The 26526-nt window shown below is 47.7% G+C and overlaps 1 protein-coding gene across 3 annotated transcripts in view; it reads left to right on the forward strand.

Moving 5' to 3' along the window:
- Nucleotides 1-26526, forward strand: part of PHRF1 (PHD and ring finger domains 1) — a 606102-nt gene that overhangs the window by 333971 nt on the left and 245605 nt on the right. For 2 of the 3 annotated variants that reach the window (XM_069223077.1, XM_069223079.1), the window contains exon 13: nucleotides 13502-13668. In XM_069223077.1, the coding sequence (XP_069079178.1) occupies nucleotides 13502-13668 (167 nt within the window). The remainder of the gene's footprint in view (nucleotides 1-13501; nucleotides 13669-26526) is intronic. The other variant, XM_069223078.1, reaches the window with a different exon arrangement.

Consider the following 26526-nt stretch of genomic DNA (forward strand, 5'->3'; position numbering starts at 1 on the left):
GGCTCACACTGTTTCCTCTATAACTCCGACCAGACCGGCTCAAAAACGGCACAGGTCTCCGACGACGTCGAGGGCGTCGACGTCGAGGCAAGGGACGGCGCCAACATGCTCGCCGTCGAGGAGTGGTTCGCCGGCGAGAAAGAGACATCGCTCGCCGTCGACGACGATTTCGCCGTCGAGACGGCGTGGACTTTCGCCGTCGAGATCTGGGTCGCCGTCGACACGGCGAGGACGTTCCACGTCGAGGAGATCTGAATCCGGCTCGCCGTCGACACAGCGAGACCGATCAACGTCGAGGGGTGCTCGACGTCGTAGGCGTTCACGACGTCGAAGGTCGTCGTCGAGAGATTCTCAGCGGCGAGAAGAATCGACGGCGAAGGGCACTCGCCGTCACCGTACTTCGACGTCGAGGAGTGTGTCGACGTCGAGACAATCAAAAAGACCTAGAAGGGTTTATACAACCTCAGAATCCTCGGCTTCACTCATCCTCCTTCCAGCGTCTCCACAACTCTCTCCTCGACAATCACCATTGCCACAGACGCCGGTAACACCTGCGGCGCCTCTTCCGGCTCCTCCTTCAGAGTCTGTTTTGAGGACTCCAACGCGGTCTGTAAGACGTTCGGGACATTCCTCTAGACGCTCTTCTTCCTCTCGGCACCGTCATGAATCACAGAGATCTCAGCATTCACATCACAGGCGTTCTTCTTCGTCTACACGGGCCTACTCTCCAACACTATCGGACTCACCGTCCCCGAGAGTGTCCCCCATAGATGATGTGAATACGTTCCAGGAGGTCTTAGTACGAGGGGCAACCAAGCTGAACATTCCGCTGGCGGTACCTGCCCCATCGACGTCCGTGATCTTCGAGACCTTGCATCACAGGACATCTTCCAGACCTTTGCTTCCACTGGTTCCAGGTCTCCTTGAACCAGCAATTGATATTTTCCTTGCACCGGCCGCAACAAAGTCTGCTCCTTCCAGACTTATTAAAAAATATCGTCCACCAGAACAAGATCCTCTTTTCTTGAGGTCGGACCCAGTACCTGATTCGGTGGTCATAGTAGCGGCAAAGAAACTGCATTCAACCTCACCGTCTTCTTCTTCGCCTCCAGATAAAGAGAGCAGAAAGATAGATGCAGCAGGACGAAAAGTATGTTCTACTGCAGCCGTCACGATGAAGGCAGCCAGCGCTACTGCGTTATTAGGGCGATACGACCGTGCCCTCTGGGACTCTTTAATGCAGTTTGCGGAACATGTTCCTAAGGATAAAAGGGAAGATTTCCTGGAGGTTGTGGGTGAGGGAGCCATGGTTTCTAACCAAATTATAAGTGCTGCAGCTGACTCTTCGGTGCTATCCGCACACAATTATGCACACGGGATAGCGCTCAGAAGGCATGCATGGTTGAGACTTACATCACTCAAACCTGAAGCGCAGCAGAGAATACAAAACTTGCCTTTCTCGGGCTCCACCTTGTTCGGTTCTCATGCCGATGACGAGATGGCTAGAATGAAGGCTGAACTAGATACCCTGAAAGCGGTAGGCATGGAAAGACCGAAAGAACAAAGAAAGGTTTTCCGGCCATATCAGCGACGACTTTTCACCCACCGGTATCAGTCGCCACACTGGATGTCTTCGCGCCCCCAGCAGCAGCAACAACAGCAGCATCAAAGGGGTTTCTCCACTCAGCGAAGGTCGACAAGGGGTCGTTCAACACCTCAAACTCAGGCAACTCGACAGGCTCCCACGTCTAAGCCCTGAATCTTTGCTTCCCCCTCCTCCGTTATCCACTCCGGTAGGGGGAAGTATCTCAAATCATCTGGACGAGTGGCTACGTATCACAACAGACGCCTGGGTATTGAATATTGTGAGACATGGTTACGCTCTCAGATTCACCAGTTCTCCACCATCTGTTCCACCCAAAACAGACAACCACCATCTCGAAGCTCTACAGTTAGAGGTCAATATCCTATTGCAAAAAAGAGCCATAGAACCCGTTCCCATCAGCCAACAAGGGAAGGGGATTTATTCGAGATATTTCCTTGTACCGAAAAAAGACAAACAAGAGTTTCGTCCCATCTTAGATCTGAGGACAGCAAACAAATGGATTCGCAAAGAAAAATTCAGGATGTTAGCCTTACACCAAATTTACCCACATCTACGTCAGGGCGACTGGCTCTGTGCGATAGATCTTTGCGACGCTTACTTTCATATCCCAGTAACCAAGAAACATCGAAAATTCCTAAGGTTCACCGTCGGAAAACGCCATTACCAATTTGCAGTTCTACCTTTCGGCCTAAAATCAGCGCAGAGAACTTTTTCCAAATGCATGGCGGTAGTAGCCGCTCACTTGAGGAAACAGCGAATATTCGTCTACCCCTATCTAGACGATTGGCTCATAAAGGCCTCCAGTTGTCTCGAGGCACAACAACATTTCGAATGGACTCTACAACTGCTGCAAAAACTTGGTCTTCAAGTCAATCTCCTGAAATCTACAGCAACACCGGTTCAGAGGTTGCGTTACTTAGGGGCCATTGTAGATACCAGGCTAGGAAAGGTGTTTCCTTCGGAGGAACGACGGTTATCGATTCTCCAAAAGTGCAAACAACTGCAGGAAAGACCTCAAGCCACTGCAAGAATAATAGCTTCTCTACTGGGCTCGATGGCGTCTTGTATCCATCTGGTTCCCAATGCTCGCCTCCATATGAGACCATTGCAGGAAAATCTGGAGGATCAGTGGTGTCAACTGAGGGACGATTGGGAGAACAAAGTCCTTCTTTCTCCTCACACCCTACAATCCCTCAAGTGGTGGTGTTTACCCAGCAATCTCTTGGTGGGGATTCCGTTCCAACAACGGCCTCCATCTCAAACCATCGTAACAGATGCGTCACTGCTCGGATGGGGGGCGCACATGGAACATCTTCGAGTCCAAGGCGAGTGGTCACAGAGAGAGAGTCTCTATCACATCAACCTGCTGGAACTTCGCGCAGTCCACCTTGCGCTCAAAGCCTTCCTTCTCTCTCTGAGAACGGAAACTCTCCTTCTCCAGACAGACAACGTGGCCACTATGTACTACGTGAACAAACAAGGAGGCACCAGGTCCAGAATTTTATCCAGAGAGGCTCAGACAATCTGGCATTGGCTTCTAGCCAGGAACCTGTCGCTAGTGGCAACTCACCTGCCCGGCATCCAGAATGTTCAAGCGGATGCCCTCAGTCGGGTAATGGACGAGAACCACGAATGGGTGCTACACGACGACGTTGTTCGTTCCATTTTCGCACTCTGGGGTACCCCCTCTACCTACCTATTCGCAACCCCAGAAAACAAAAAATGCCAAAACTTCGCCTCCAGATATTACCATCCAAGGACATTGGGGAATGCCCTATGGATAAGCTGGTCAGGAGCATTTCTTTACGCCTTTCCACCGCTTCCCCTGATTCCGGCGGTCCTCCAGAAGCTGTCCAATGCTCAGACCAAAATGATCCTAATTGCTCCGGAGTGGCCACGCCAGTGGTGGTTCCCAGACCTTCTTCACCGGTCACTCAAACCACACATCAGGCTACCATATCGTCCGGACCTTCTCACGAAGTTCAGAGGGCAGATATCTCATCCCAACCCCTCATTGTTGAGTTTGGCAGCATGGCTCCTGAGATAGGGCAATATGGACACTTGAACCTACCTCAGGACTGTATGGAAATTCTGAAGGAAGCAAAGCGCCCTTCCACACGATCAGCTCTGCAAGCAAGTGGAAGAGATTCTGCATTTGGTGTTTACACAACAACATTGACCCGGTTTCCTGTGGAGAACAATCTATCCTGCCATACTTGTTAAGTTTGGCAAAATCGGGCTTACAACTGTCGTCAATAAAAGTTCACTTGGCGGCGGTAACGGCATACAGAAAGAGTCCTTCACAAACTTCCTTTTTTCGGATTACGATTATTAAGGATTTCCTAGAAGGTTTAAAGAAGGTTTTTCCTCCCATTAGAAAGCCTTCTCCTCCATGGGAACTGAACGTTGTCTTATCACGTCTGATGCTGCCGCCATTCGAGCCGATACATAAGGCATCGCTGCAGCATCTCACATGGAAAGCGGCTTTTCTGGTGGCAACCACTTCAGCGCGTAGGGTCAGCGAAATCCAGGCCCTCTGTGCTCAGGAACCCTACACGGTTTTTCATTCTGCGAAAGTGGTAATGAGAACTCATCCAAAATTTTTACCTAAGGTAGTCTCCGACTTCCATGTGAACCAAACAATTTCATTACCGACTTTCTTTCAGAATCCAGCTACTCCTGCTGAGAGAACTCTGCACTCTCTGGATGTAAAGAGAGTCTTGAAATTTTACTTGGACAAGACAAAAAGCTTACGAAAATCACAACAGCTTTTTATTAACTATGGCCCAATCAGAACAGGTTTGGGCACATCTAAACAATCTTTATCCAGGTGGATTGTTTCATGTATAATGTTATGTTATCAGTTAGCAAACAAATCCCTTGGTGGTAGGCCAAAAGCCCACTCTACCAGAGGGAAAGCAGCTACTGTAGCCTTGATGAGAAATGTCCCTTTGGCAGAAATATGCAAGGCTGCCACTTGGAGGTCGGTCCATACCTTTACTAAGCATTACTGCCTTGATACAGACGCTAGGGCAGATGCGCAGGTTGGACAGGCCTTGCTCAAGAATTTGTTTGCATGATTCATGTTTTCTCAGTATTCTTATGTCTACTCCACCGCGGTTATGGGGATGAGCTTGCTACTCTATTCAGTGCTTATGACTATACATGGAAATCCCCTACGAGAGAAGGAATGGTTTCTTACCTGTAACTCCAGTTGTCTCGTAGGGGTATTTCCATGATAGTCATAAGCAACCCTCCCTCCTCCCCGGTGGAGTTGACATAGAACATGAATATTATTGAGGTTGGTACTCCAACAAATGTTTGTTTCTTCATGTCAGGTTACTAGCCTCCAAAAAAGAACTGAGGCAACTGCCTTGTGCTGTGCATGATGGGAAACAGGAAGACTTTACTTTCTTAAAGGCACAGCTCTATTTTCATTCTGTATAATGGCAGCCTATGGGCTACACTGCCCTACATTGTTTTATTCTCATGAGAGGTGTAAATAAAATATGAGAATGTATTTATTTATGTATTTATAGAATAAATTGAGGTTTAAACGTGAATTTACACTACAACTGTTTTTTCTTCTAACAATTTGGCCTGTGTAGCTGTTCACATAGGCTGCACATTGTTATTCTTAAGTGTTTTTCACAGACCTTTTTTGTCAAGGAGCTGATGATTGCACTTAAGAATATATTACACAACAGTGCTCCGGGGTCCCCGCAGGCGCGCGGAACTATTCAGTGCTTATGACTATCATGGAAATACCCCTACGAGAGAACTGGAGTTACAGGTAAGAAACCATTCCTTCATTTGCATCAGCCATCTGAGAGGTCTGTGGTCAGTTTGAACTAGGAAGTGAGTACCAAAGAGGTATGGTCTCAACTTCTTCAGGGACCAAACCACAGCAAAGGCCTCCCTCTCAATGGCACTCCAACGCTGCTCCCTGGGGAGTAACCTGCTAATGAAAGCAACAGGCTGGTCAAGGCCATCATCATTTGTTTGGGACAAAACTGCCCCTATCCCACGTTCAGAGGCATCTGTTTGCACAATGAATTGCTTGGAGTAATCTGGAGCTTTTAGAAGTGGTGCTGTGCACATAGCTTGCTTCAGGGTGTCAAAGGCCTGTTGGCATTCTACAGTCCAGTTTACTTTCTTGGGCATTTTCTTGGAGGTGAGTTCTGTGAGGGCTGTCACAATGGATCCATATCCCTTCACAAACCTCCTATAGTACCCAGTCAAGCCAAGGAATGCCCTGACTTGAGTCTGGGTTTTTGGAGCTGCCCAGTCCAGAATAGTCTGGATCTTAGGCTGAAGTGGCTGAACTTGGCCTCCACCTACAAGGTGTCCCAAGTAAACCACGGTTCCCTGCCCTATCTGGCATTTGGATGCCTTGATAGAGAGGCCTGCAGATTGCAGGGCCTTCAAAACCTTCTTCAGGTGGACCAGGTGATCCTGCCAGGTGGAGCTGAAGACAGCAATGTCGTCAAGATAAGCTGCACTAAAGGATTCCAACCCAGCAAGGACTTGATTCACCAACCTTTGGAAGGTGGCAGGGGCATTCTTTAAACCAAAGGGCATAACAGTGAACTGATAATGCCCATCAGGTGTGGAGAATGCTGTCTTTTCTTTTGCTCCAGGGGCCATTCTGATTTGCAATTACCCTGCTGTTAAGTCAAAGGTACTTAAGAATTTGGCAGCCCCTAATTTGTCTATTAGCTCATCAGCTCTAGGAATGGGATGAGCATCTGTCTTGGTGACAGAGTTGAGACCTCTGTAGTCCACACAAAACCTCATCTCTCTCTTTCCTTCTTTGGTGTGAGGTTTGGGGACTAAGACCACTGGGCTAGCCCAGGGGCTGTCAGAGTACTCAGTTACTCCCAATTCCAGCATCTTGTGGACTTCCACCTTGATGCTTTCCTTAACTTGGTCAGACTGTCTAAATATTTTGTTTTTGACAGGCATGCTGTCTCCTGTGTCCACATCATGGGTACACAGGTGTGTCTGACCAGGGGTTAGGGAAAAGAGTTCAGCAAACTGCTGCAGGACCTTCCTACAGTCAGACTGCTGTTGGCTAGAGAGGGTGCCTGAGTAGATCACTCCATCCACTGAGCCATCTTTAGGGTCTGATGAGAGGAGATCAGGGAGAGGTTCACTCTCAGCTTCCTGGTCCTCATCTGTTACCATCAACAGATTTACATCAGCCCTGTCATGGAAGAGCTTAAGGCGGTTCACATGGATCACCCTCTTGGGGCTCCTGCTTGTGCCCAGGTCCACCAGGTAGGTGACCTGACTCTTCCTTTCTAGTACTGGGTAAGGGCCACTCCATTTGTCCTGGAGTGCCCTGGGAGCCACAGGCTCCAGAACCCAGACGACTTTCTGCCCTGGTTGAAATTCAACCAGTGCAGCCTTTTGGTCATACCACAACTTCTGGAGTTGTTGGCTGGCCTCAAGGTTTTTACTTGCCTTTTCCATGTACTCTGCCATCCTTGAGCGAAGGCCAAGTACATAGTCCACTATGTCTTGTTTAGGCTCATGAAGAGGTCTCTCCCAGCCTTCTTTAACAAGAGCAAGTGGTCCCCTTACAGGGTGGCCAAACAGAAGTTCAAAGGGTGAGAATCCTACTCCCTTCTGAGGCACCTCTCTGTAAGCGAAAAGCAGACATGGCAGGAGGACATCCCATCTCCTTTTGAGTTTTTCTGGGAGCCCCATGATCATGCCCTTTAATGTCTTGTTGAATCTCTCAACAAGGCCATTAGTTTGTGGATGATATGGTGTAGTGAATTTATAAGTCACCCCACACTCATTCCACATGTGTTTTAGGTATGCTGACATGAAGTTGGTACCTCTGTCAGACACCACCTCCTTAGGGAAGCCCACTCTGGTAAAGATACCAATGAGGGCCTTGGCTACTGCAGGGGCAGTAGTCGACCTAAGGGGAATAGCTTCAGGATACCTAGTAGCATGATCCACTACTACTAGGATGTACATATTTCCTGAGGCTGTGGGAGGTTCTAGTGGACCAACTATGTCCACACCCACTCTTTCAAAGGGGACCCCCACCACTGGAAGTGGAATGAGGGTGGCCTTTGGATGCCCACCTGTCTTACCACTGGCTTGACAGGTGGGGCAGGAGAGGCAAAACTCCTTAACCTTCTGGGACATGTTGGGCCAGTAGAAGTGGTTGACTAATCTCTCCCACGTCTTGGTTTGTCCCAAATGCCCAGCAAGGGGAATATCATGGGCTATGGTCAGAATAAACTCTCTGAAACCCTGAGGCACTACCACTCTCCTAGTGGCACCAGGTTTGGGATCTCTTGCCTCAGTGTACAGGAGTCCATCTTCCCAATAGACCCTATGTGTTCCATTTTTCTTGCCATTGGACTCTTCAGCAGCTTGCTGCCTAAGGCCTTCAAGAGAGGGACAGGTTTCTTGTCCCTTACACAGCTCTTCCCTTGAGGGTCCCCCTGGGCCTAAGAGCTCAACCTGATAAGGTTCCAGCTCCATAGGCTCAGTTCCCTCAGAGGGCAGAACTTCTTCCTGAGAAGAGAGGTTCTCTTTTTCTTGCTGTGTTGCAGCTGGTTTCCCAGCTGACTTTCCTTTCCTCTTGGTAGGCTGGGCCTTTCTTCCAGACTCCAGCTCTTCACCCTGAGCCTTGCACTGTGCCCTTGTCTTGACACACACCAGTTCAGGGATACCCAGCATGGCTGCATGGGTTTTCAGTTCTACCTCAGCCCATGCTGAGGACTCCAGGTCATTTCCAAGCAAACAGTCTACTGGGATATTTGAGGAGACCACCACCTGTTTCAGGCCATTGACCCCTCCCCACTCTAAAGTTACCATAGCCATGGGATGTACTTTAGTCTGATTGTCAGCGTTGGTGACTGGATAAGTTTGTCCAGCCAGGTATTGGCCAGGGGAAACCAGTTTCTCTGTCACCATAGTGACACTGGCACCTGTATCCCTCAGGCCCTCTACACTTGTCCCATTAATTAAGAGCTGCTGCCTGTATTTTTGCATGTTAGGGGGCCAGGCAGCCAGTGTGGCTAAATCCACCCCACCCTCAGAGACTAATGTAGCTTCAGTGTGACACCTGATTTGCTCTGGGCACACTGTTGATCCCACTTGGAGACTGGCCATTCCAGTTTTAGCTGGATGGGAGTTAGAAGTGGTATCTTTCTTGGGACAGGCCTTGTCTCCAGTTTGGTGTCCAGACTGACTACAGTTACGACACCAGGCCTTTTTGGGATCAAAGTTTTTACCCTTGTACCCGGAATTGTTTTGTGAAGAGGCTCTGGGCCCACCCTCCTGTGCAGGTTTTTGGGGGCCTGTAGAAGACTCTTTACTATTTTTGTTTTTGGCTGTCTCACCACCCTTCCCCTTGGGAGGTTTTGTGACCCCTTTCTTTTGGTCACCCCCTGTGGAAGTTTTGGACACCCTAGTCTTGACCCAATGGTCCACCTTCTTTCCCAATTCTTGGGAAGAAATTGGTCCTAGGTCTACCAGATGCTGATGCAGTTTATCATTGAAACAATTACTTAATAGGTGTTCTTTCACAAATAAATTGTACAGCCCATCATAATTACTTACACCACTGCCTTGAATCCAACCATCTAGTGTTTTTACTGAGTAGTCTACAAAGTCAACCCAGGTCTGGCTCGAGGATTTTTGAGCCCCCCTGAATCTAATCCTATACTCCTCAGTGGAGAATCCAAAGCCCTCAATCAGGGTACCCTTCATGAGGTCATAAGATTCTGCATCTTTTCCAGAGAGTGTGAGGAGTCTATCCCTACACTTTCCTGTGAACATTTCCCAAAGGAGAGCACCCCAGTGAGATTTGTTCACTTTTCTGGTTACTCAAGCCCTCTCAAAAGCTGTGAACCATTTGGTGATGTCATCACCATCTTCATATTTAGTTACAATCCCTTTAGGGATTTTCAACATGTCAGTAGAATCTCTGACCCTAGTTATGTTGCTGCCACCATTGATGGGTCCTAGGCCCATCTCTTGTCTTTCCCTTTCTATGGCTAGGATCTGTCTTTCCAAAGCCAATCTTTTGGCCATCCTGGCTAACTGGATGTCCTCTTCACTGGAGTTATCCTCAGTGATTTCAGAGAGGTTGGTCCCTCCTTGGTCCCTCCTGTGAGGGAACCAGCATCTCTGACTATGATTTGTGGAGTCAGGGCTTGAGAGGCCCTGTCTTCCCTAGATAGGACTGGTAGGGGGGAATCACCCTCCAAGTCACTATCATCATCCTCTGAGTTGCCATCCTCAGAGGGGTTGGCCTTTTCAAACTCTGCCAACAGCTCCTGGAGCTGTAGTTTGGAAGGTCTGGGACCCATTACTATTTTCTTTATTTTACAGAGTGACCTTAGCTCCCTCATCTTAAGATGGAGGTAAGGTGTGGTGTCGAGTTCCACCACATTCATCTCTGCACTAGACATTATGCTTCTAAAAGTTGGAATACTTTTTAAGAATCTAAAAACTAGTTCTAGAATCTAATTCAAACTTTTACCAAACTTTTAAACTCTAAAAGAAATGCTAAACAGGATCTAACACAAGGCCCTAGCAGGTCTTTTAAGAATTTAGAAAAATTTCAAATTGCAAAAACAATTTCTAATGACAATTTGTGGAATTTGTTGTGTGATCAGGTATTGGCTGAGTAGTCCAGCAAATGCAAAGTCTTGTACCCCACCGCTGATCCACCAATGTAGGAAGTTGGCTCTGTATGTGCTATTTCAAAGTAAGGAATAGCATGCACAGAGTCCAAGGGTTCCCCTTAGAGGTAAGATAGTGGCAAAAAGAGATAATACTAATGCTCTATTTTGTGGTAGGGTGGTCGAGCAGTAGGCTTATCAAAGGAGTAGTGTTAAGCATTTGTTGTACATACACACAGGCAATAAATGAGGAACACACACTCAGAGACAAATCCAGCCAATAGGTTTTGTTATAGAAAAATATATTTTCTTAGTTTATTTTAAGAACCACAGGTTCAAATTCTACATGTAATATCTCATTTGAAAGGTATTGCAGGTAAGTACTTTAGGAACTTTGAATCATTACATTAGCATGTATACTTTTGACATAAAACACAATAAGCTGTTTTAAAAGTGGACACAGTGCAATTTTCACAGTTCCTGGGGGAGGTAAGTTTTTGTTAGTTTTCACAGGTAAGTAAGTCACTTACAGGTTTCAGTTTTTGGTCCAAGGTAGCCCACCGTTGGGGGTTCAGAGCAACCCCAAAGTTACCACACCAGCAGTTCAGGGCCGGTCAGGTGCAGAGGTCAAAGAGGTGCCCAAAACGCATAGGCTGCAATGGAGAGAAGGGGGTGCCCCGGTTCCGGTCTGCCTGCAGGTAGGTACCCGCGTCTTCGGAGGGCAGACCAGGTGGGTTTTGTAGGGCACCGGGGGGGACACGAGTTCACACAAAAAGTACACCCTCAGCGGCACTGGGGCGGCCGGGTGCAGTGTAGAAACAAGCGTCGGGTTTGCAATGTAAATCAATGAGAGATCAAGGGATCTCTTCAGCGTCGCAGGCAGGCAAGGGGGGGGCTCCTCGGGGTAGCCACCACCTGGGCAAGGGAGAGGGCCTCCTGGGGGTCACTCCTGCACAGGAGTTCCGTTTCTTTAGGTGCTGGGGGCTGCGGGTGCAGGGTCCTTTCCAGCCGTCGGGAAAGGGAGTTCAGGCAGTCGCGGTCAGGGGGAGCCTCGGGATTCCCTCTGCAGGCGTCGCTGTGGGGGCTCAGGGGGGACAACTTTGGTTACTCACGGACTCTGAGTCGCCGGAGGGTCCTCCCTGAAGTGTTGGTTCTCCACCAGTCGAGTCGGGGTCGCCGGATGCAGTGTTGCAAGTCTCACGCTTCTTGCGGGGAGTTGCAGGGGTCTTTAAATCTGCCACTTGAAACAAAGTTGCAGTTCTTTTGGAGCAGTGCCGCTGTCCTCAGGAGTTTCTTGGTCTCTTGGAAGTAGGGCAGTCCTCTGAGGATTCAGAGGTCGCTGGTCCTGGAGAAAGCGTCGCTGGAGCAGGGTTCTTTAGAAGGCAGGAGACAGGCCGGTAGGGCTGGGGCCAAAGCAGTTGGTGTCTTCTTTCTTCTTCTGCAGGGGTTTTCAGCTCAGCAGTCTTCTTCTTCGGTAAGTTGCAGGAATCTAAATTCTTAGGTTCAGGGGAGCCCTTAAATACTAAATTTAAGGGCGTGTTTAGTTCTGGGGGGTTAGTAGCCAATGGCTACTAGCCCTGAGGGTGGGTACACCCTCTTTGTGCCTCCTCCCAAGGGGAGGGGGTCACATCCCTAATCCTATTGGGGAATCCTCCATCTGCAAGATGGAGGATTTCTAAAAGTTAGAGTCACTTCAGCTCAGGACACCTTAGGGGCTGTCCTGACTGGCCAGTGACTCCTCCTTGTTTTTCTCATTATTTTCTCCGGCCTTGCCGCCAAAAGTGGGGGCCGTGGCCGGAGGGGGCGGGCAACTCCACTAGCTGGAGTGTCCTGCGGTGTTGGCACAAAGGGGTGAGCCTTTGAGGCTCACCGCCAGGTGTGACAGCTCCTGCCTGGGGGAGGTGTTAGCATCTCCACCCAGTGCAGGCTTTGTTACTGGCCTCAGAGTGACAAAGGCACTCTCCCCATGGGGCCAGCAACATGTCTCGGTTGTGGCAGGCTGCTGGAACTAGTCAGCCTACACAGATAGTCGGTTAAGGTTTCAGGGGGCACCTCTAAGGTGCCCTCTGGGGTGTATTTTACAATAAAATGTACACTGGCATCAGTGTGCATTTATTGTGCTGAGAAGTTTGATACCAAACTTCCCAGTTTTCAGTGTAGCCATTATGGTGCTGTGGAGTTCGTGTAAAACAGACTCCCAGACCATATACTCTTATGGCTACCCTGCACTTACAATGTCTAAGGTATTGCTTAGACACTGTAGGGGCACAGTGCTCATGCACTGGTGCCCTGACCTAGGGTATAGTGCACCCTGCCTTAGGGCTGTAAGGCCTACTAGAGGGGTGACTTATCTATACCTGCATAGGCAGTGAGAGGCTGGCATGGCACCCTGAGGGGAGTGCCATGTCGACGTACTCGTTTTGTTCTCACCAGCACACCCAAGCTGGCAAGCAGTGTGTCTGTGCTGAGTGAGGGGTCTCCAGGGTGGCATAAGACATGCTGCAGCCCTTAAAGACTTTCCTTGGCATCAGGGCCCTTGGTACCAGGGTTTACCACTTACAAGGGACTTATCTGGATGCCAGGGTGTGCCAAATGTGGAATCAAAAGTACAGTTAGGGAAAGAACACTGGTGCTGGGGCCTGGTTAGCAGGCCTCAGCACACTTTCAATTCAAAACATAGCATCAGCAAAGGCAAAAAGTCAGGGGGTAACCATGCCAAGGAGGCATTTCCTTACATAAAGGTGCACAGTATGTTATGCTCCTTAAAGAAACGGGGTGAAACAAATGTCAGAAAACAGATGAGGAGAGCAAACCACAGAGGGACACGTACTCCACTGTATACAGAAATATAAATAAGTGCACCTCTAAATTTACACATTTTGCTGTCATGCAGACTCTCATATACTTCAGCGGAGCGAACCACAGATGGAGATTTACTCCACTTTATACAGAGATATAAACAGGTGCACCCACAGGTTTACACGTTTTGCTGTCACTTGTACTTGCATATAGTTCACAGATTCATTCTGACAAGCAGACTGGTTCATATGGGAGGACTGAAAAGAATGTACCGAACATGTAAATGCATTAAACTGCTATTAGGGCTTCTTGTATCATGACAAGCTTAATGTTTTGTTTGTGATCTAGTTTATAATGGGAACCCAAAACACTGAGTGGCTTGGTACAACAGGATATGTACTTTATTTTGCTTTTGTCCTTAATCATCTTAATTTTCCAGCAGATCTTTGGCTGCTCCAACCCGTGAACACTTGGTACCAGTTGCAGCCACACCAGCAGCTGTACCTGACCTTCTGGGAAGCATCTTGTCCGATCAGAACCGGCTCATGATGAACAGTTCAGACATAGTCATTAATAGAGATGGATCTTTGTTGGCAAAGAAATCAGGTGAGACAGCTATTCTTAGCAGCAGCTGAGAGTCCACATAGGTTAGAACCAGTGATTGCATGGGGAACTGATGTCAAATGTCAGCAGATGTTATATAAAGCTCCAGATTAACCTGATACATTCTCAAGTGATTAGTGAGAGGGATGCTGGATGAATGTATTGTGGCTGTACATATTTTACTTATGGTCGCTTGTTGTTTATACTTTCTCTCTGCAGCTAGGACCAATAGTATTCATTTACATCTATTGAAAATAAATAATATGGTTAGCATGTTGTTTAGTCACCTCTGGGTTGGACCTTTCATAGGTACCATTGCAGGTACTGGCTCAGATGAAAACTTCTGCTTTTGGAGTTCCGGGTCACTGTGGAAACCTCCTAACAGCCTCAGTTCTTGGTGCGAATGGTTTGGCAAAATAATGTGAATTAGTACTTACGTTCGAACGTGATCGTGTGCTTATCACTGTCCCATCAAGCACATCTAGTTGGTTATGTCAGGAATTTTTTGAGAACGTTTAAACTTGACTTGTCAACAAATTGAAATATAGGTAATTCATCTGTTTCATGATAAGAAATCCCCTGTTTGGAATGTGTTATTAGAAATTGATTATCATATTATAGAAGTGCCACAGGTGGCCTACTACGAATGTGGTGTTGCTGCTTCTGGACTTTTCTCTCTATCTGCCAAAGGGCCCGAGTGCTCAGTGCACTCTTTGATTGCAAAACTGCTTGTGAAATGAAGAGGTATAATTAAAAATTGATTCGTACTTTTTGAAAAATATCCTTAGGCCATGTTCCCATCGAACGTTCATCCCTGCTACTGTTTCTTCAGCTTTTTTACTGATTTCAGACATGTCAGATGGGTTGTCTCAGCTCCCAGCTATGGGCCCCCAAATCACCAAAATGTCAGGGGTAGTGGAAGTGACGTCACACACCCTTTTCCTTAACGACATCACAGGAAGGTGTTTTTTTCAGCTGTCTTCTTGTGTTGTTCTTCCCCAGCCCAGTGCTCTGTTGTGCTATCCCTCCTGTGCTTCTCTCCTCGTTCTCATATTTTTTCTTCCTCGTTTGCTACACCCCACCCTCTGTGATTCTCCCTTCCTTTTATGTTGCTTCTCCTGCTCCTTCCAACTGCCTTTATTTGCATGTCTTAACACCCTACCCCCCCCCCTCACCTCACACACACCAAAACTCTGCTCCCCTTTCTGGCCCTTCTGTTGGCACCCCATCCATGCAGTCTTATTTTTATTTTTTCATTTATTTTTTAGAAGGCCAGGCATCTTAATTGACTTACCTTGTTCTCTACCTCCCCTCTCACAAAATAAAAATTAACAATCCATTCTGGAGTGGTAAATAAAGAAATTAAGTCACTCACGTCATTTCATGGATGCACATATGCAGGGGTGACACGCACATTGGCGGAACCGGTAGCAGTTGCTAATGGAAACAGAGGATCTCAAGGGAGGCAGACCGAGAGAAAGAGGCAAAATGAGGGGAAATGAGAGAGACAGAGCAGCAGTAATGCTTTGTGTTGGTGCAGATATAGCAATAAGACTGGAGTGTGGGAGAGGATATCAGGGATGGTTGGGAGAGGATATCAGGGATGGTTGGGAGAGGTGAGGGTAGGGAGAGAGGAAGGTGCATGAGATACTGTGCCATCGACTACTAAACCATAGATGGCTGACAACCGTGCATAAAGCAAAATAGGTGTTCATCATGTCTACCTGTAGATCACATGCTGTTTACACTCCTACTATCTAGTTTTGCAATTGTAAGTAAGAAGTGGAAGTAGTTTCGGTTTCACAGAGAGCCATAGTGCCTTTCCTGAAACCCACAATGCACTAGGACACAGTCCACTTACTTTCTTTGTATTGCCAATCAGCTCGAATGTGTTTCTACTACTTTGTTGTTGCTGTGCATCAATTCAGCATTTTAATGCCAGAGACACAGGAACATTTTCCTCCTCCTCCACACTGTCCTATTTAATGCATTGTGTGCATTCAGATTCAGAAGCAGAATTTTTAATAAGCACTCAACACCATTGGCTGGTCATGAAGTAATAGCAAGGATGGTAGCCCATCACCATGTCCAGCTGCACATAGAAAAGGAAGTGAATGCCTTTCTGATAAGACAATGATTAAGTGTACAGTACAAAACTTCAAGGACCCTGCTTTGGTCAGAGTGATAATGTTCAACTCTACAGGACTCTTTTTACATCAAGGGGCATGTGCCAAGTGGTCCCTACTCCCAGGAAAAGGCGACAGATGCAGGGAACAGAAGGTACTCCCCCACCAGATAAAGTAAAAAGAATGCTGCTGCTGGTAAGCACTACATTATCCTATGCAGCTCTGTAGTGGAGTGCCAAATTTAACTGCTTTACGCTCGAGATACAACAGATATCAATGAGAGGAGATCATGAACTTGATGCAGCATCGCCCAGGCACATGGAAAAAAGGTGAATTCAGTTATTGGCAAGGGCAAAAGCGTATCTAACACCCTTCAGATGCTGCGAATACTGCTTCTAGACAAACACCAATGTTTTGCCAAAATGCCATGGATGACTTTGAGTCCCTAATTTAGGCCAGACGTTCAACAACCATAAGTTTAATGGTCAATGCTTCTTTGAATCACAAGTGGAAGAGACACTAGAGAAAAGAAAGGTTATGGGGGTCCTCTGACATTAACAGCAACAAAGAGCAGAGTTTCGTAGCCAGCAATCACTTAGTCTACAGCAAGACAAATGTACAAAGAATAGCATGCAGCCATGATGAAGTTTTATTGGCAGCATAGGGGCAAAGTCCAAACTGCACATGGCAGAGGCACCGCTGCCGCTAAACAGAGATCATCCTCTCATACCCCCTGACAACCTAACACCTGTTGTGCATAGGCTGGTGTTAAATTGTTCTCATTTGGAGGAAATACCCTCAGATCATTGAATGTGGTCTACCAGTTCCCACAGGTTTTCCTTGGGGTTTCACACCATCCTTCACTGACCTCACAAAATAAGAAAGGATCTTCTGAACCTTTTATTGGGAGAGGTGCAGGCTTTTCACATATGGAACCTATCGTTACAGTGGCACTATATTACCACATTAATGAGGACAAGAGGTTTACTCCATATTCTACCTCATCCCTAAAAAGCATATTAAGGATAGTGTTGAGCATGTGAGCTCTCAACCACTACATAACGTCCAATCACTTCAAATGGCCACTCTGCAAGAAGTCATCCTTCTCCTGACTGCAATGAAACTACATGACATCTCTAGACTGGAAAGATGTATATGTCTGCATTCCTATCTATCAGAAACATTGACTGTACCTGAGGTTTGTGGTAAGAGGAGTTCATTATCAATGCAAAGTGCAAAAATTTGGAGTAACGGCTCAAAGAGCTTCCAGAACGTCTGGTATACGTGTCGGGCACATCAGTGGCACATTCATATTCATGTTTTCCTACATTTAGACTATTGGCTGGTAAAGGGGATGAGTCAGGTGCAATTTCTGATGGATACTTATAACCTCAGATTCTGGATGATTTAAACAGCGTTGTTTCTGCACGCCAGTAGGTGGTGCTGTTATGCCCTTACCAGCTTCGTTCCACCCCAGAAGTGACAAACACAACATCATATTAGCACCACCCTTGCTTGCTGACGTCAGTTCCTTTGCTTCCGTGCCACAGTTGCGGATCTGAAGTTCGCTTATATCCAACTGTTTCTTAGTCAGTTGAAAAGTTTTTTTTTTTTTCAAAAGTCTTATTTTACATTGTGCAAGAGAACTATGTCCTCTAGTACATTTATACGCTTTTTGCCTTGAAGGGAATGTTGCTGTAGATGTCTGTGACAGAGCCCTATGCAGTCTGCCTCTGTTTGAATTTGGCACCCAACCCCAAGTCCTGCAAGGAGTGCACTCTTAGGACCCCAAAGGTGATCTGGGAACGAGAAGACAAGCTGTACATTGCTGAACACGGAAAGAAGCTTTGAGAGTCCCACTTGAAATCACGGATATGGACCAGTTCCACAACAGGCCTTCATTGAGGTCTACGTCTTCTGGTAAGTCAAAAGTTAAGTGGAAGAAGGCGGCGGCTTTGCCTCAGTCCAGCAACTCTCAATCTGAGGAGACACAAGACCTCTGGGGTGCCTTGCGGTCTCGCTCTGCTACTTCCAAAGAGCCAATTCAGTAACTGGTTCTGATGCTTCCAGAGCTTCCGGGTTTATTGGTGGCCTCCCAGCAGACCAAGGCCTTCAGAGAGGCCATGTTGGCAATTTTTAACAACCTTCTGGCTTGTGCTGGTGTGCCTTTGAGTCAAAGGATTCGAGGAGACTTCTAGTCGGACTGCTGCTGGTCAGTTCGCCCTCTCTGCCTCCAGAAGCCACCTCTGCTTCCACTCTGACGCTGGAGGCGACTTCCATTCTGGCACCAGAGTTCACACCAATCCCTGTGACATTGACACCGCTGGAGGGTGATTCTGTTTCTGTTGGTCGTCATGTCCGACTTGGTGTTGAATCCATCTTGGTCTCTGTTGAGGTTGCGTCTCAATTCCGTACTGACGCAACATAACCATAAGCCTTGTGTAATTTGTCAACATCATAATGAAGCTGCATATCTTGCTTGTTGTCAATCACAGTATGCACATAGTAGAAAGCTCATAGGATCAGTGGTCGTATACGTGAAACTACGATGAGACACACATTTCCCTAAAGAAGTTCCATTTTGTTCCATATTGTTTCATAGGAACAAAATGTGTTGGATCTCAAGTCTTCTATGATGAAGAATAAAAAGATACCCTAAATCACAACTTGGGCTAAGTGCCGATCTGTTAAACTGAACAGTGTCTTCCTCAAGTTAGAAAAACGTATTGTATCTGCACAAGGTTGTAGTGGTATTTGTAGCAGCTGAATACAACAAGAAGGAGCACCTGAGGGCTAAGTTCATATAAGGGACTAATGGACTAATCTGGGGTGTACTGGGTTTTCAACATGACCACAGCTGCTGAATTAGTATATACAACTTTTTGTTTCAACTCTGACCAGAGCAAGCCAGCCTGTAGGGATGACAATGGTAAAGAAGGAGTATTTTGCCCATCAGTATGACGACAATTCTTATCTGGGTTATCAGGATGCCAGTGGGTTGATCACTTTCCTGGAAACTTTGTTGGATTTTCCCCTGAACCACCATCAGAAGAGAATGCATCTTTCATTTTAGTGACAACACGTGTGCTGATGTTTTGGACTTAAAATTGCCCTCTGTGGATACCAAAACCAGAACGGAAGTTTTGCAAAAAATGCATCTGAATCACTACTCCCATTTATTGAGGCCCTGACTCCCTTACAGACATTTGGTCTAAGCACTGTTCCTGATGCTACAGGCCAACGCCAACTGACTCTTACACAGCACCCTACATGTGAAAGTTTTATAGTTTAAGCTTTCACCAGTAGGGTGACCCCTAGTACTTTCCCACAATGACTCCTGACAAATTTGAAATGTCTTGATTCTTTTGTAAAGCAGATGTTTTCCTTGGCCACTCTAGCCCTGCAGTCTGTCAATGCCAACTGCTTGCTGGGGAGATATACCCGTGCTTTATGGAACACATTTGGCAGATGTTGGAGGCAGTCCCCTGAGAATGTTTGGCTAATTTGGCTCAAACTGTCCAGGGTGGTCAGGATGCCACAAAGAACATGCTATGCTTCGGACTGCACACTACTGACATTTTGTGAAGAGCATTTGGCACCAGCATGGTGCATTGGCAGCAAATTTGAATGAGATCCACTGGCTTCTCTGGGTACATGCATGTCTCCTTAATGGACATACTGTTTTTTGAGTCTCTCCTGTTTGGCGAGTAGACCGATTTGGGGTTAGAACACTTTAAAGAAAGCTGAGTTACAGTGAATTCTATAGGCCTTTCTGCCCCCGCAAGCCAGTATCCTCACTAGCTTTGCTCCTTTTGAGGCTACTCTAGAGGACAGACCATGCAAATTGCCATCAGCCCCACAACAGGCATCCCAGTCCTTTTGGGATCAGGGCGAGGTTCCAGCAGACAATACACATACTATCAAAGGCAGCAAACTTCCCTTCCGTGTACACCATTCGCTCCACCATTCAAAACACCCAGGTGATGCCAGCCTACTTTGCCCACATCAGTACCATCCACACTCCTACAATTCACATTTATTTTTAATGATATCTTCTTGCTCATGACTAAGTTTATCAAGCGCATTCTTTTTGCACCAGTCCTTATTCTCAAGAAGCACTGCCCATCTTGACACCTTCTCAACTTTTGTGGGTGTATAGAATTTCTACTCCCCTTTCATTACTCTAATAGGCTTTTTTTTAACCAAAACCTAATCTCCTAGCACAACATCTATTTCTTTAACATGCTTAACTCCGTCAAAATGTGTTTTGGTATGATTCTGTTTTTCTCACACATTCATGAATGCCTTTTAAATACATATCACTTTTACAGTTGCAAATCTTTTGACCCAACCACACAGAATTGAGAGTAGAGAGGGGTTTCTAGTAGTACTGAGAGGAGTGATATAGCTGCACACTTCCTGTTGCAAGTAATCAGTTACATTCAACTTGTTAACAATAGCTTTTTGCACACCCTCCTTCAGAATGTGGTTGGCCTTCTTAGCAAGCCCATGGAAATGACTATGCAAAGGCACTTTGACATGTTTAGCAGCATGTTTCCTTAAAAACAGTATAATTTCATCAGAAACAAAGTGCGTGCCGTTATCTATTACAATTTCCTTAGCGATCCCTTGACCTGAAATAACCGCTCCAAAAACTTTACTACTGTATGTAGGAAGTTGGCTCTGTATGTGCTATTTCAAAGTAAGGAACAGCATGCACAGAGTCCAAGGGTTCCCCTTAGAGGTAAAATAGTGGTAAAAATAGATAATACTAATGCTCTAATTTGTGGTAGTGTGGTCGAGCAGTAGGCTTATCCAAGGAGTAGTGTTAAGCATTTGTTGTACATACACATAGACAATAAATGAGGTACACACACTCAGAGACAAATCCAGCCAATAGGTTTTTGTATAGAAAAATATCTTTTCTTAGTTTATTTTAAGAACCACAGGTTCAAATTCTACATGTAATAGCTCATTCGAAAGGTATTGCAGGTAAGTACTTTAGGAACTTCAAATCATCAAAATTGCATGTATACTTTTCAAGTTATTCACAAATAGCTGTTTTAAAAGTGGACACTTAGTGCAATTTTCACAGTTCCTAGGGGAGGTAAGTATTTGTTAGTTTTACCAGGTAAGTAAGACACTTACAGGGTTCAGTTCTTGGTCCAAGGTAGCCCACCGTTGGGGGTTCAGAGCAACCCCAAAGTCACCACACCAGCAGCTCAGGGCCGGTCAGGTGCAGAGTTCAAAGTGGTGCCCAAAACACATAGGCTAGAATGGAGAGAAGGGGGTGCCCCGGTTCCGGTCTGCTTGCAGGTAAGTACCCGCGTCTTCGGAGGGCAGACCAGGGGGGTTTTGTAGGGCACCGGGGGGGACACAAGTCCACACAGAAATTTCACCCTCAGCAGCGCGGGGGCGGCCGGGTGCAGTGTAGAAACAAGCGTCGGGTTTGTAATGGAAGTCAATGGGAGATCTAGGGATCTCTTCGGCGCTGCAGGCAGGCAAGGGGGGGGTTCCTCGGGGAAACCTCCACTTGGGCAAGGGAGAGGGACTCCTGGGGGTCACTCCTCCAGTGAAAGTCCGGTCCTTCAGGTCCTGGGGGCTGCGGGTGCAGGGTCTCTCCCAGGTGTCGGGACTTAGGATTCAAAGAGTCGCGGTCAGGGGAAGCCTCGGGATTCCCTCTGCAGGCGGCGCTGTGGGGGCTCAGGGGGGACAGGTTTTTGTACTCACAGTCTTAGAGTAGTCCTGGGGTCCCTCCTGAGGTGTTGGATCGCCACCAGCCGAGTCGGGGTCGCCGGGTGCAGTGTTGCAAGTCTCACGCCTTTTGCGGGGAGCTTGCAGGGTTCTTTAAAGCTGCTGGAAACAAAGTTGCAGCCTTTCTTGGAGCAGGTCCGCTGTCCTCGGGAGTTTCTTGTCTTTTCGAAGCAGGGGCAGTCCTCAGAGGATGTCGAGGTCGCTGGTCCCTTTGGAAGGCGTCGCTGGAGCAGGATCTTTGGAAGGCAGGAGACAGGCCGGTGAGTTTCTGGAGCCAAGGCAGTTGTCGTCTTCTGGTCTTCCTCTGCAGGGGTTTTTCAGCTAGGCAGTCCTTCTTCTTGTAGTTGCAGGAATCTAATCTTCTAGGGTTCAGGGTAGCCCTTAAATACTAAATTTAAGGGCGTGTTTAGGTCTGGGGGGTTAGTAGCCAATGGCTACTAGCCCTGAGGGTGGGTACACCCTCTTTGTGCCTCCTCCCAAGGGGAGGGGGTCACAATCCTAACCCTATTGGGGGAATCCTCCATCTGCAAGATGGAGGATTTCTAAAAGTCAGAGTCACCTCAGCTCAGGACACCTTAGGGGCTGTCCTGACTGGCCAGTGACTCCTCCTTGTTGCTTTCTTTGTTCCCTCCAGCCTTGCCGCCAAAAGTGGGGGCCGTGGCCGGAGGGGGCGGGCAACTCCACTAAGCTGGAGTGCCCTGCTGGGCTGTGACAAAGGGGTGAGCCTTTGAGGCTCACCGCCAGGTGTCACAGCTCCTGCCTGGGGGAGGTGTTAGCATCTCCACCCAGTGCAGGCTTTGTTACTGGCCTCAGAGTGACAAAGGCACTCTCCCCATGGGGCCAGCAACATGTCTCTGGTGTGGCAGGCTGCTGGAACTAGTCAGCCTACACAGACAGTCGGTTAAGTTACAGGGGGCACCTCTAAGGTGCCCTCTGTGGTGGATTTTACAATAAAATGTACACTGGCATCAGTGTGCATTTATTGTGCTGAGAAGTTTGATACCAAACTTCCCAGTTTTCAGTGTAGCCATTATGGTGCCGTGGAGTTCGTGTTTGACAGACTCCCAGACCATATACTCTTATGGCTACCCTGCACTTACAATGTCTAAGGTTTTGTTTAGACACTGTAGGGGTACCATGCTCATGCACTGGTACCCTCACCTATGGTATAGTGCACCCTGCCTTAGGGCTGTAAGGCCTGCTAGAGGGGTGTCTTACCTATACTGCATAGGCAGTGAGAGGCTGGCATGGCACCCTGAGGGGAGTGCCATGTCGACTTACTCGTTTGGTCCTCACTAGCACACACAAGCTGGCAAGCAGTGTGTCTGTGCTGAGTGAGAGGTCTCCAGGGTGGCATAAGACATGCTGCATCCCTTAGAGACCTTCCTTGGCATCAGGGCCCTTGGTACTAGAAGTACCAGTTACAAGGGACTTATCTGGATGCCAGGGTCTGCCAATTGTGGATACAAAAGTACAGGTTAGGGAAAGAACACTGGTGCTGGGGCCTGGTTAGCAGGCCTCAGCACACTTTCAATTGTAAACATAGCATCAGCAAAGGCAAAAAGTCAGGGGGCAACCATGCCAAGGAGGCATTTCCTTACACAACCCCCCCCCAAACGAAAGAGGATGAGACTAACCTTTCCCAAGAGAGTCTTCATTTTCTAAGTGGAAGAACCTGGAAAGGCCATCTGCATTGGCATGGGCAGTCCCAGGTCTGTGTTCCACTATAAAGTCCATTCCCTGTAGGGAGATGGACCACCTCAACAGTTTAGGATTTTCACCTTTCATTTGCATCAGCCATTTGAGAGGTCTGTGGTCAGTTTGAACTAGGAAGTGAGTCCCAAAGAGGTATGGTCTCAGCTTCTTCAGGGACCAAACCACAGCAAAGGCCTCCCTCTCAATGGCACTCCAACGCTGCTCCCTGGGGAGTAACCTCCTGCTAATGAAAGCAACAGGCTGGTCAAGGCCATCATCATTTGTTTGGGACAAAACTGCCCCTATCCCATGTTCAGAGGCATCAGTCTGCACAATGAACTGCTTAGAATAATCTGGAGCTTTGAGAACTGGTGCTGAGCACATTGCTTGTTTCAGGGTGTCAAAGGCCTGTTGGCAGTCCACAGTCCAGTTCACTTTCTTGGGCATTTTCTTGGAGGTGAGCTCAGTGAGGGCTGTCACAATGGATCCATATCCCTTCACAAACCTCCTGTAGTACCCAGTCAAGCCAAGGAATGCCCTGACTTGAGTCTGGGTTTTTGGAGCTACCCAGTCCAGAATGGTCTGGATCTTGGGTTGGAGTGGCTGAACTTGGCCTCCACCTACAAGGTGGCCCAAGTAAACCACAGTTCCCTGCCCTATCTGGCATTTGGATGCCTTGATAGAGAGGCCTGCAGATTGCAGAGCCTTCAAAACCTTCTTCAGGTGGACCAGGTGATCCTGCCAGGTGGAGCTAAAGACAGCAATATCATCAAGATAAGCTGTGCTAAAGGACTCCAAGCCAGCAAGGACTTGATTCACCAACCTTTGGAAGGTGGCAGGGGCATTCTTTAAACCAAAGGGCATAACAGTAAACTGATAATGCCCATCAGGTGTGGAGAATGCTGTCTTTTCTTTTGCTCCAGGCGCCATTTTTATTTGCCAGTACCCTGCTGTCAAGTCAAAGGTACTTAGAAATTTGGCAGCACCTAACTTATCAATGAGCTCATCAGCTCTTGGAATTGGATGGGCATCTGTCTTGGTGACAGAGTTGAGCCCTCTGTAGTCCACACAAAACCTCATCTCTTTCTTTCCATCTTTGGTGTGAGGTTTGGGGACTAAGACCACTGGGCTAGCCCAGGGGCTGTCAGAGCGCTCAATCACTCCCAATTCCAGCATCTTGTGGACTTCCATCTTGATGCTTTCCTTAACATGGTCAGACTGTCTGAAGATTTTGTTCTTGACAGGCATGCTGTCTCCTGTGTCCACATCATGGGTACACAGGTGTGTCTGACCAGGGGTTAGGGAGAAAAGCTCAGGAAACTGTTGTAGGACTCTCCTACAATCAGCCTGCTGTTGGCCAGAGAGGGTGTCTGAGTAGATCACTCCATCTACTGTGCCATCTTTTGGGTCTGATGACAGAAGATCAGGGAGAGGTTCACTCTCTGCCTCCTGATCCTCATCTGTTACCATTAACAGATTCACATCAGCCCTGTCATGGAAGAGCTTAAGGCGGTTCACATGGATCACCCTCTTGGGGCTCCTGCTTGTGCCCAGGTCCACCAGGTAGGTGACCTGACTCTTCCTCTCTAGCACTGGGTAAGGGCCACTCCATTTGTCCTGGAGTGCCCTGGGAGCCACAGGCTCCAGAACCCAGACTTTCTGCCCTGGTTGGAACTCAACCAGTGCAGCCTTTTGGTCATACCAAAACTTCTGGAGTTGTTGGCTGGCCTCAAGGTTTTTGGTTGCCTTTTCCATGTACTCTGCCATTCTAGAGCGAAGGCCAAGTACATAGTCCACTATGTCCTGTTTAGGCTCATGGAGAGGTCTCTCCCAGCCTTCTTTAACAAGGGCAAGTGGTCCCCTTACAGGATGACCAAACAGAAGTTCAAAGGGTGAGAACCCTACTCCCTTCTGTGGTACCTCCCTGTAAGCGAAAAGCAGACATGGCAGGAGGACATCCCATCTCCTTTTGAGTTTTTCTGGGAGCCCCATGATCATGCCCTTTAATGTCTTGTTGAATCTCTCAACTAAGCCATTAGTTTGTGGATGGTAAGGTGTAGTGAATTTATAAGTCACTCCACACTCATTCCACATGTGCTTTAGGTATGCTGACATGAAGTTGGTACCTCTGTCAGACACCACCTCCTTAGGGAAACCCACTCTGGTAAAGATACCAATGAGGGCCTTGGCTACTGCAGGGGCAGTAGTCGACCTAAGGGGAATAGCTTCAGGATACCTGGTAGCATGATCCACTACTACCAGGATATACATATTTCCTGAGGCTGTGGGAGGTTCCAGTGGACCAACTATGTCCACACCCACTCTTTCAAAGGGCACCCCCACCACAGGAAGTGGAATGAGGGGGGCCTTTGGATGCCCACCTGTCTTACCACTGGCTTGACAGGTGGGGCAGGAGAGGCAAAACTCCTTAACCATGTTGGACATATTGGGCCAGTAGAAGTGGTTGACTAACCTCTCCCACGTCTTGGTTTGTCCCAAATGTCCAGCAAGGGGAATGTCATGGGCCAATGTTAGGATGAACTCTCTGAACAGCTGAGGCACTACCACTCTCCTAGTGGCACCAGGTTTGGGGTCTCTGGCCTCAGTGTACAGGAGCCCATCTTCCCAATAGACCCTATGTGTTCCATTTTTCTTGCCTTTGGACTCTTCAGCAGCTTGCTGCCTAAGGCCTTCAAGAGAGGGACAGGTTTCTTGTCCCTTACACAGCTCCTCCCTTGAGGGTCCCCCTGGGCCTAAGAGCTCAACCTGATAAGGTTCAAGCTCCAAAGGCTCAGTTCCCTCAGAGGGCAGAACTTCTTCCTGAGAAGAGAGGTTCCCTTTCTTTTGCTGTGTTGCAGTTGGTTTCCCAACTGACTTTCCTGTTCTCTTGGTAGGCTGGGCCATTTTTCCAGACTCCAGCTCTACTTTTTCACCCTGTGCCTTGCATTGTGCTCTTGTTTTCACACACACCAGTTCAGGGATACCCAGCATTGCTGCATGGGTTTTTAGCTCTACCTCAGCCCATGCTGAGGACTCCAGGTCATTTCCAAGCAGACAGTCCACTGGGATATTTGAGGAGACCACCACCTGCTTCAGGCCATTGACCCCTCCCCATTCTAAAGTAACCATTGCCATGGGATGTACTTTTCTCTGATTGTCAGCGTTGGTGACTGTGTAAGTTTTTCCAGTCAGGTATTGGCCAGGGGAAACCAGTTTCTCTGTCACCATGGTGACACTGGCACCTGTATCCCTCAGGCCCTCTATTCTAGTCCCATTAATTAAGAGT

This window comes from Pleurodeles waltl, chromosome 3_1 (genome assembly GCF_031143425.1).
Source record: "Pleurodeles waltl isolate 20211129_DDA chromosome 3_1, aPleWal1.hap1.20221129, whole genome shotgun sequence".
Classification (NCBI taxonomy): domain Eukaryota; kingdom Metazoa; phylum Chordata; class Amphibia; order Caudata; family Salamandridae; genus Pleurodeles; species Pleurodeles waltl.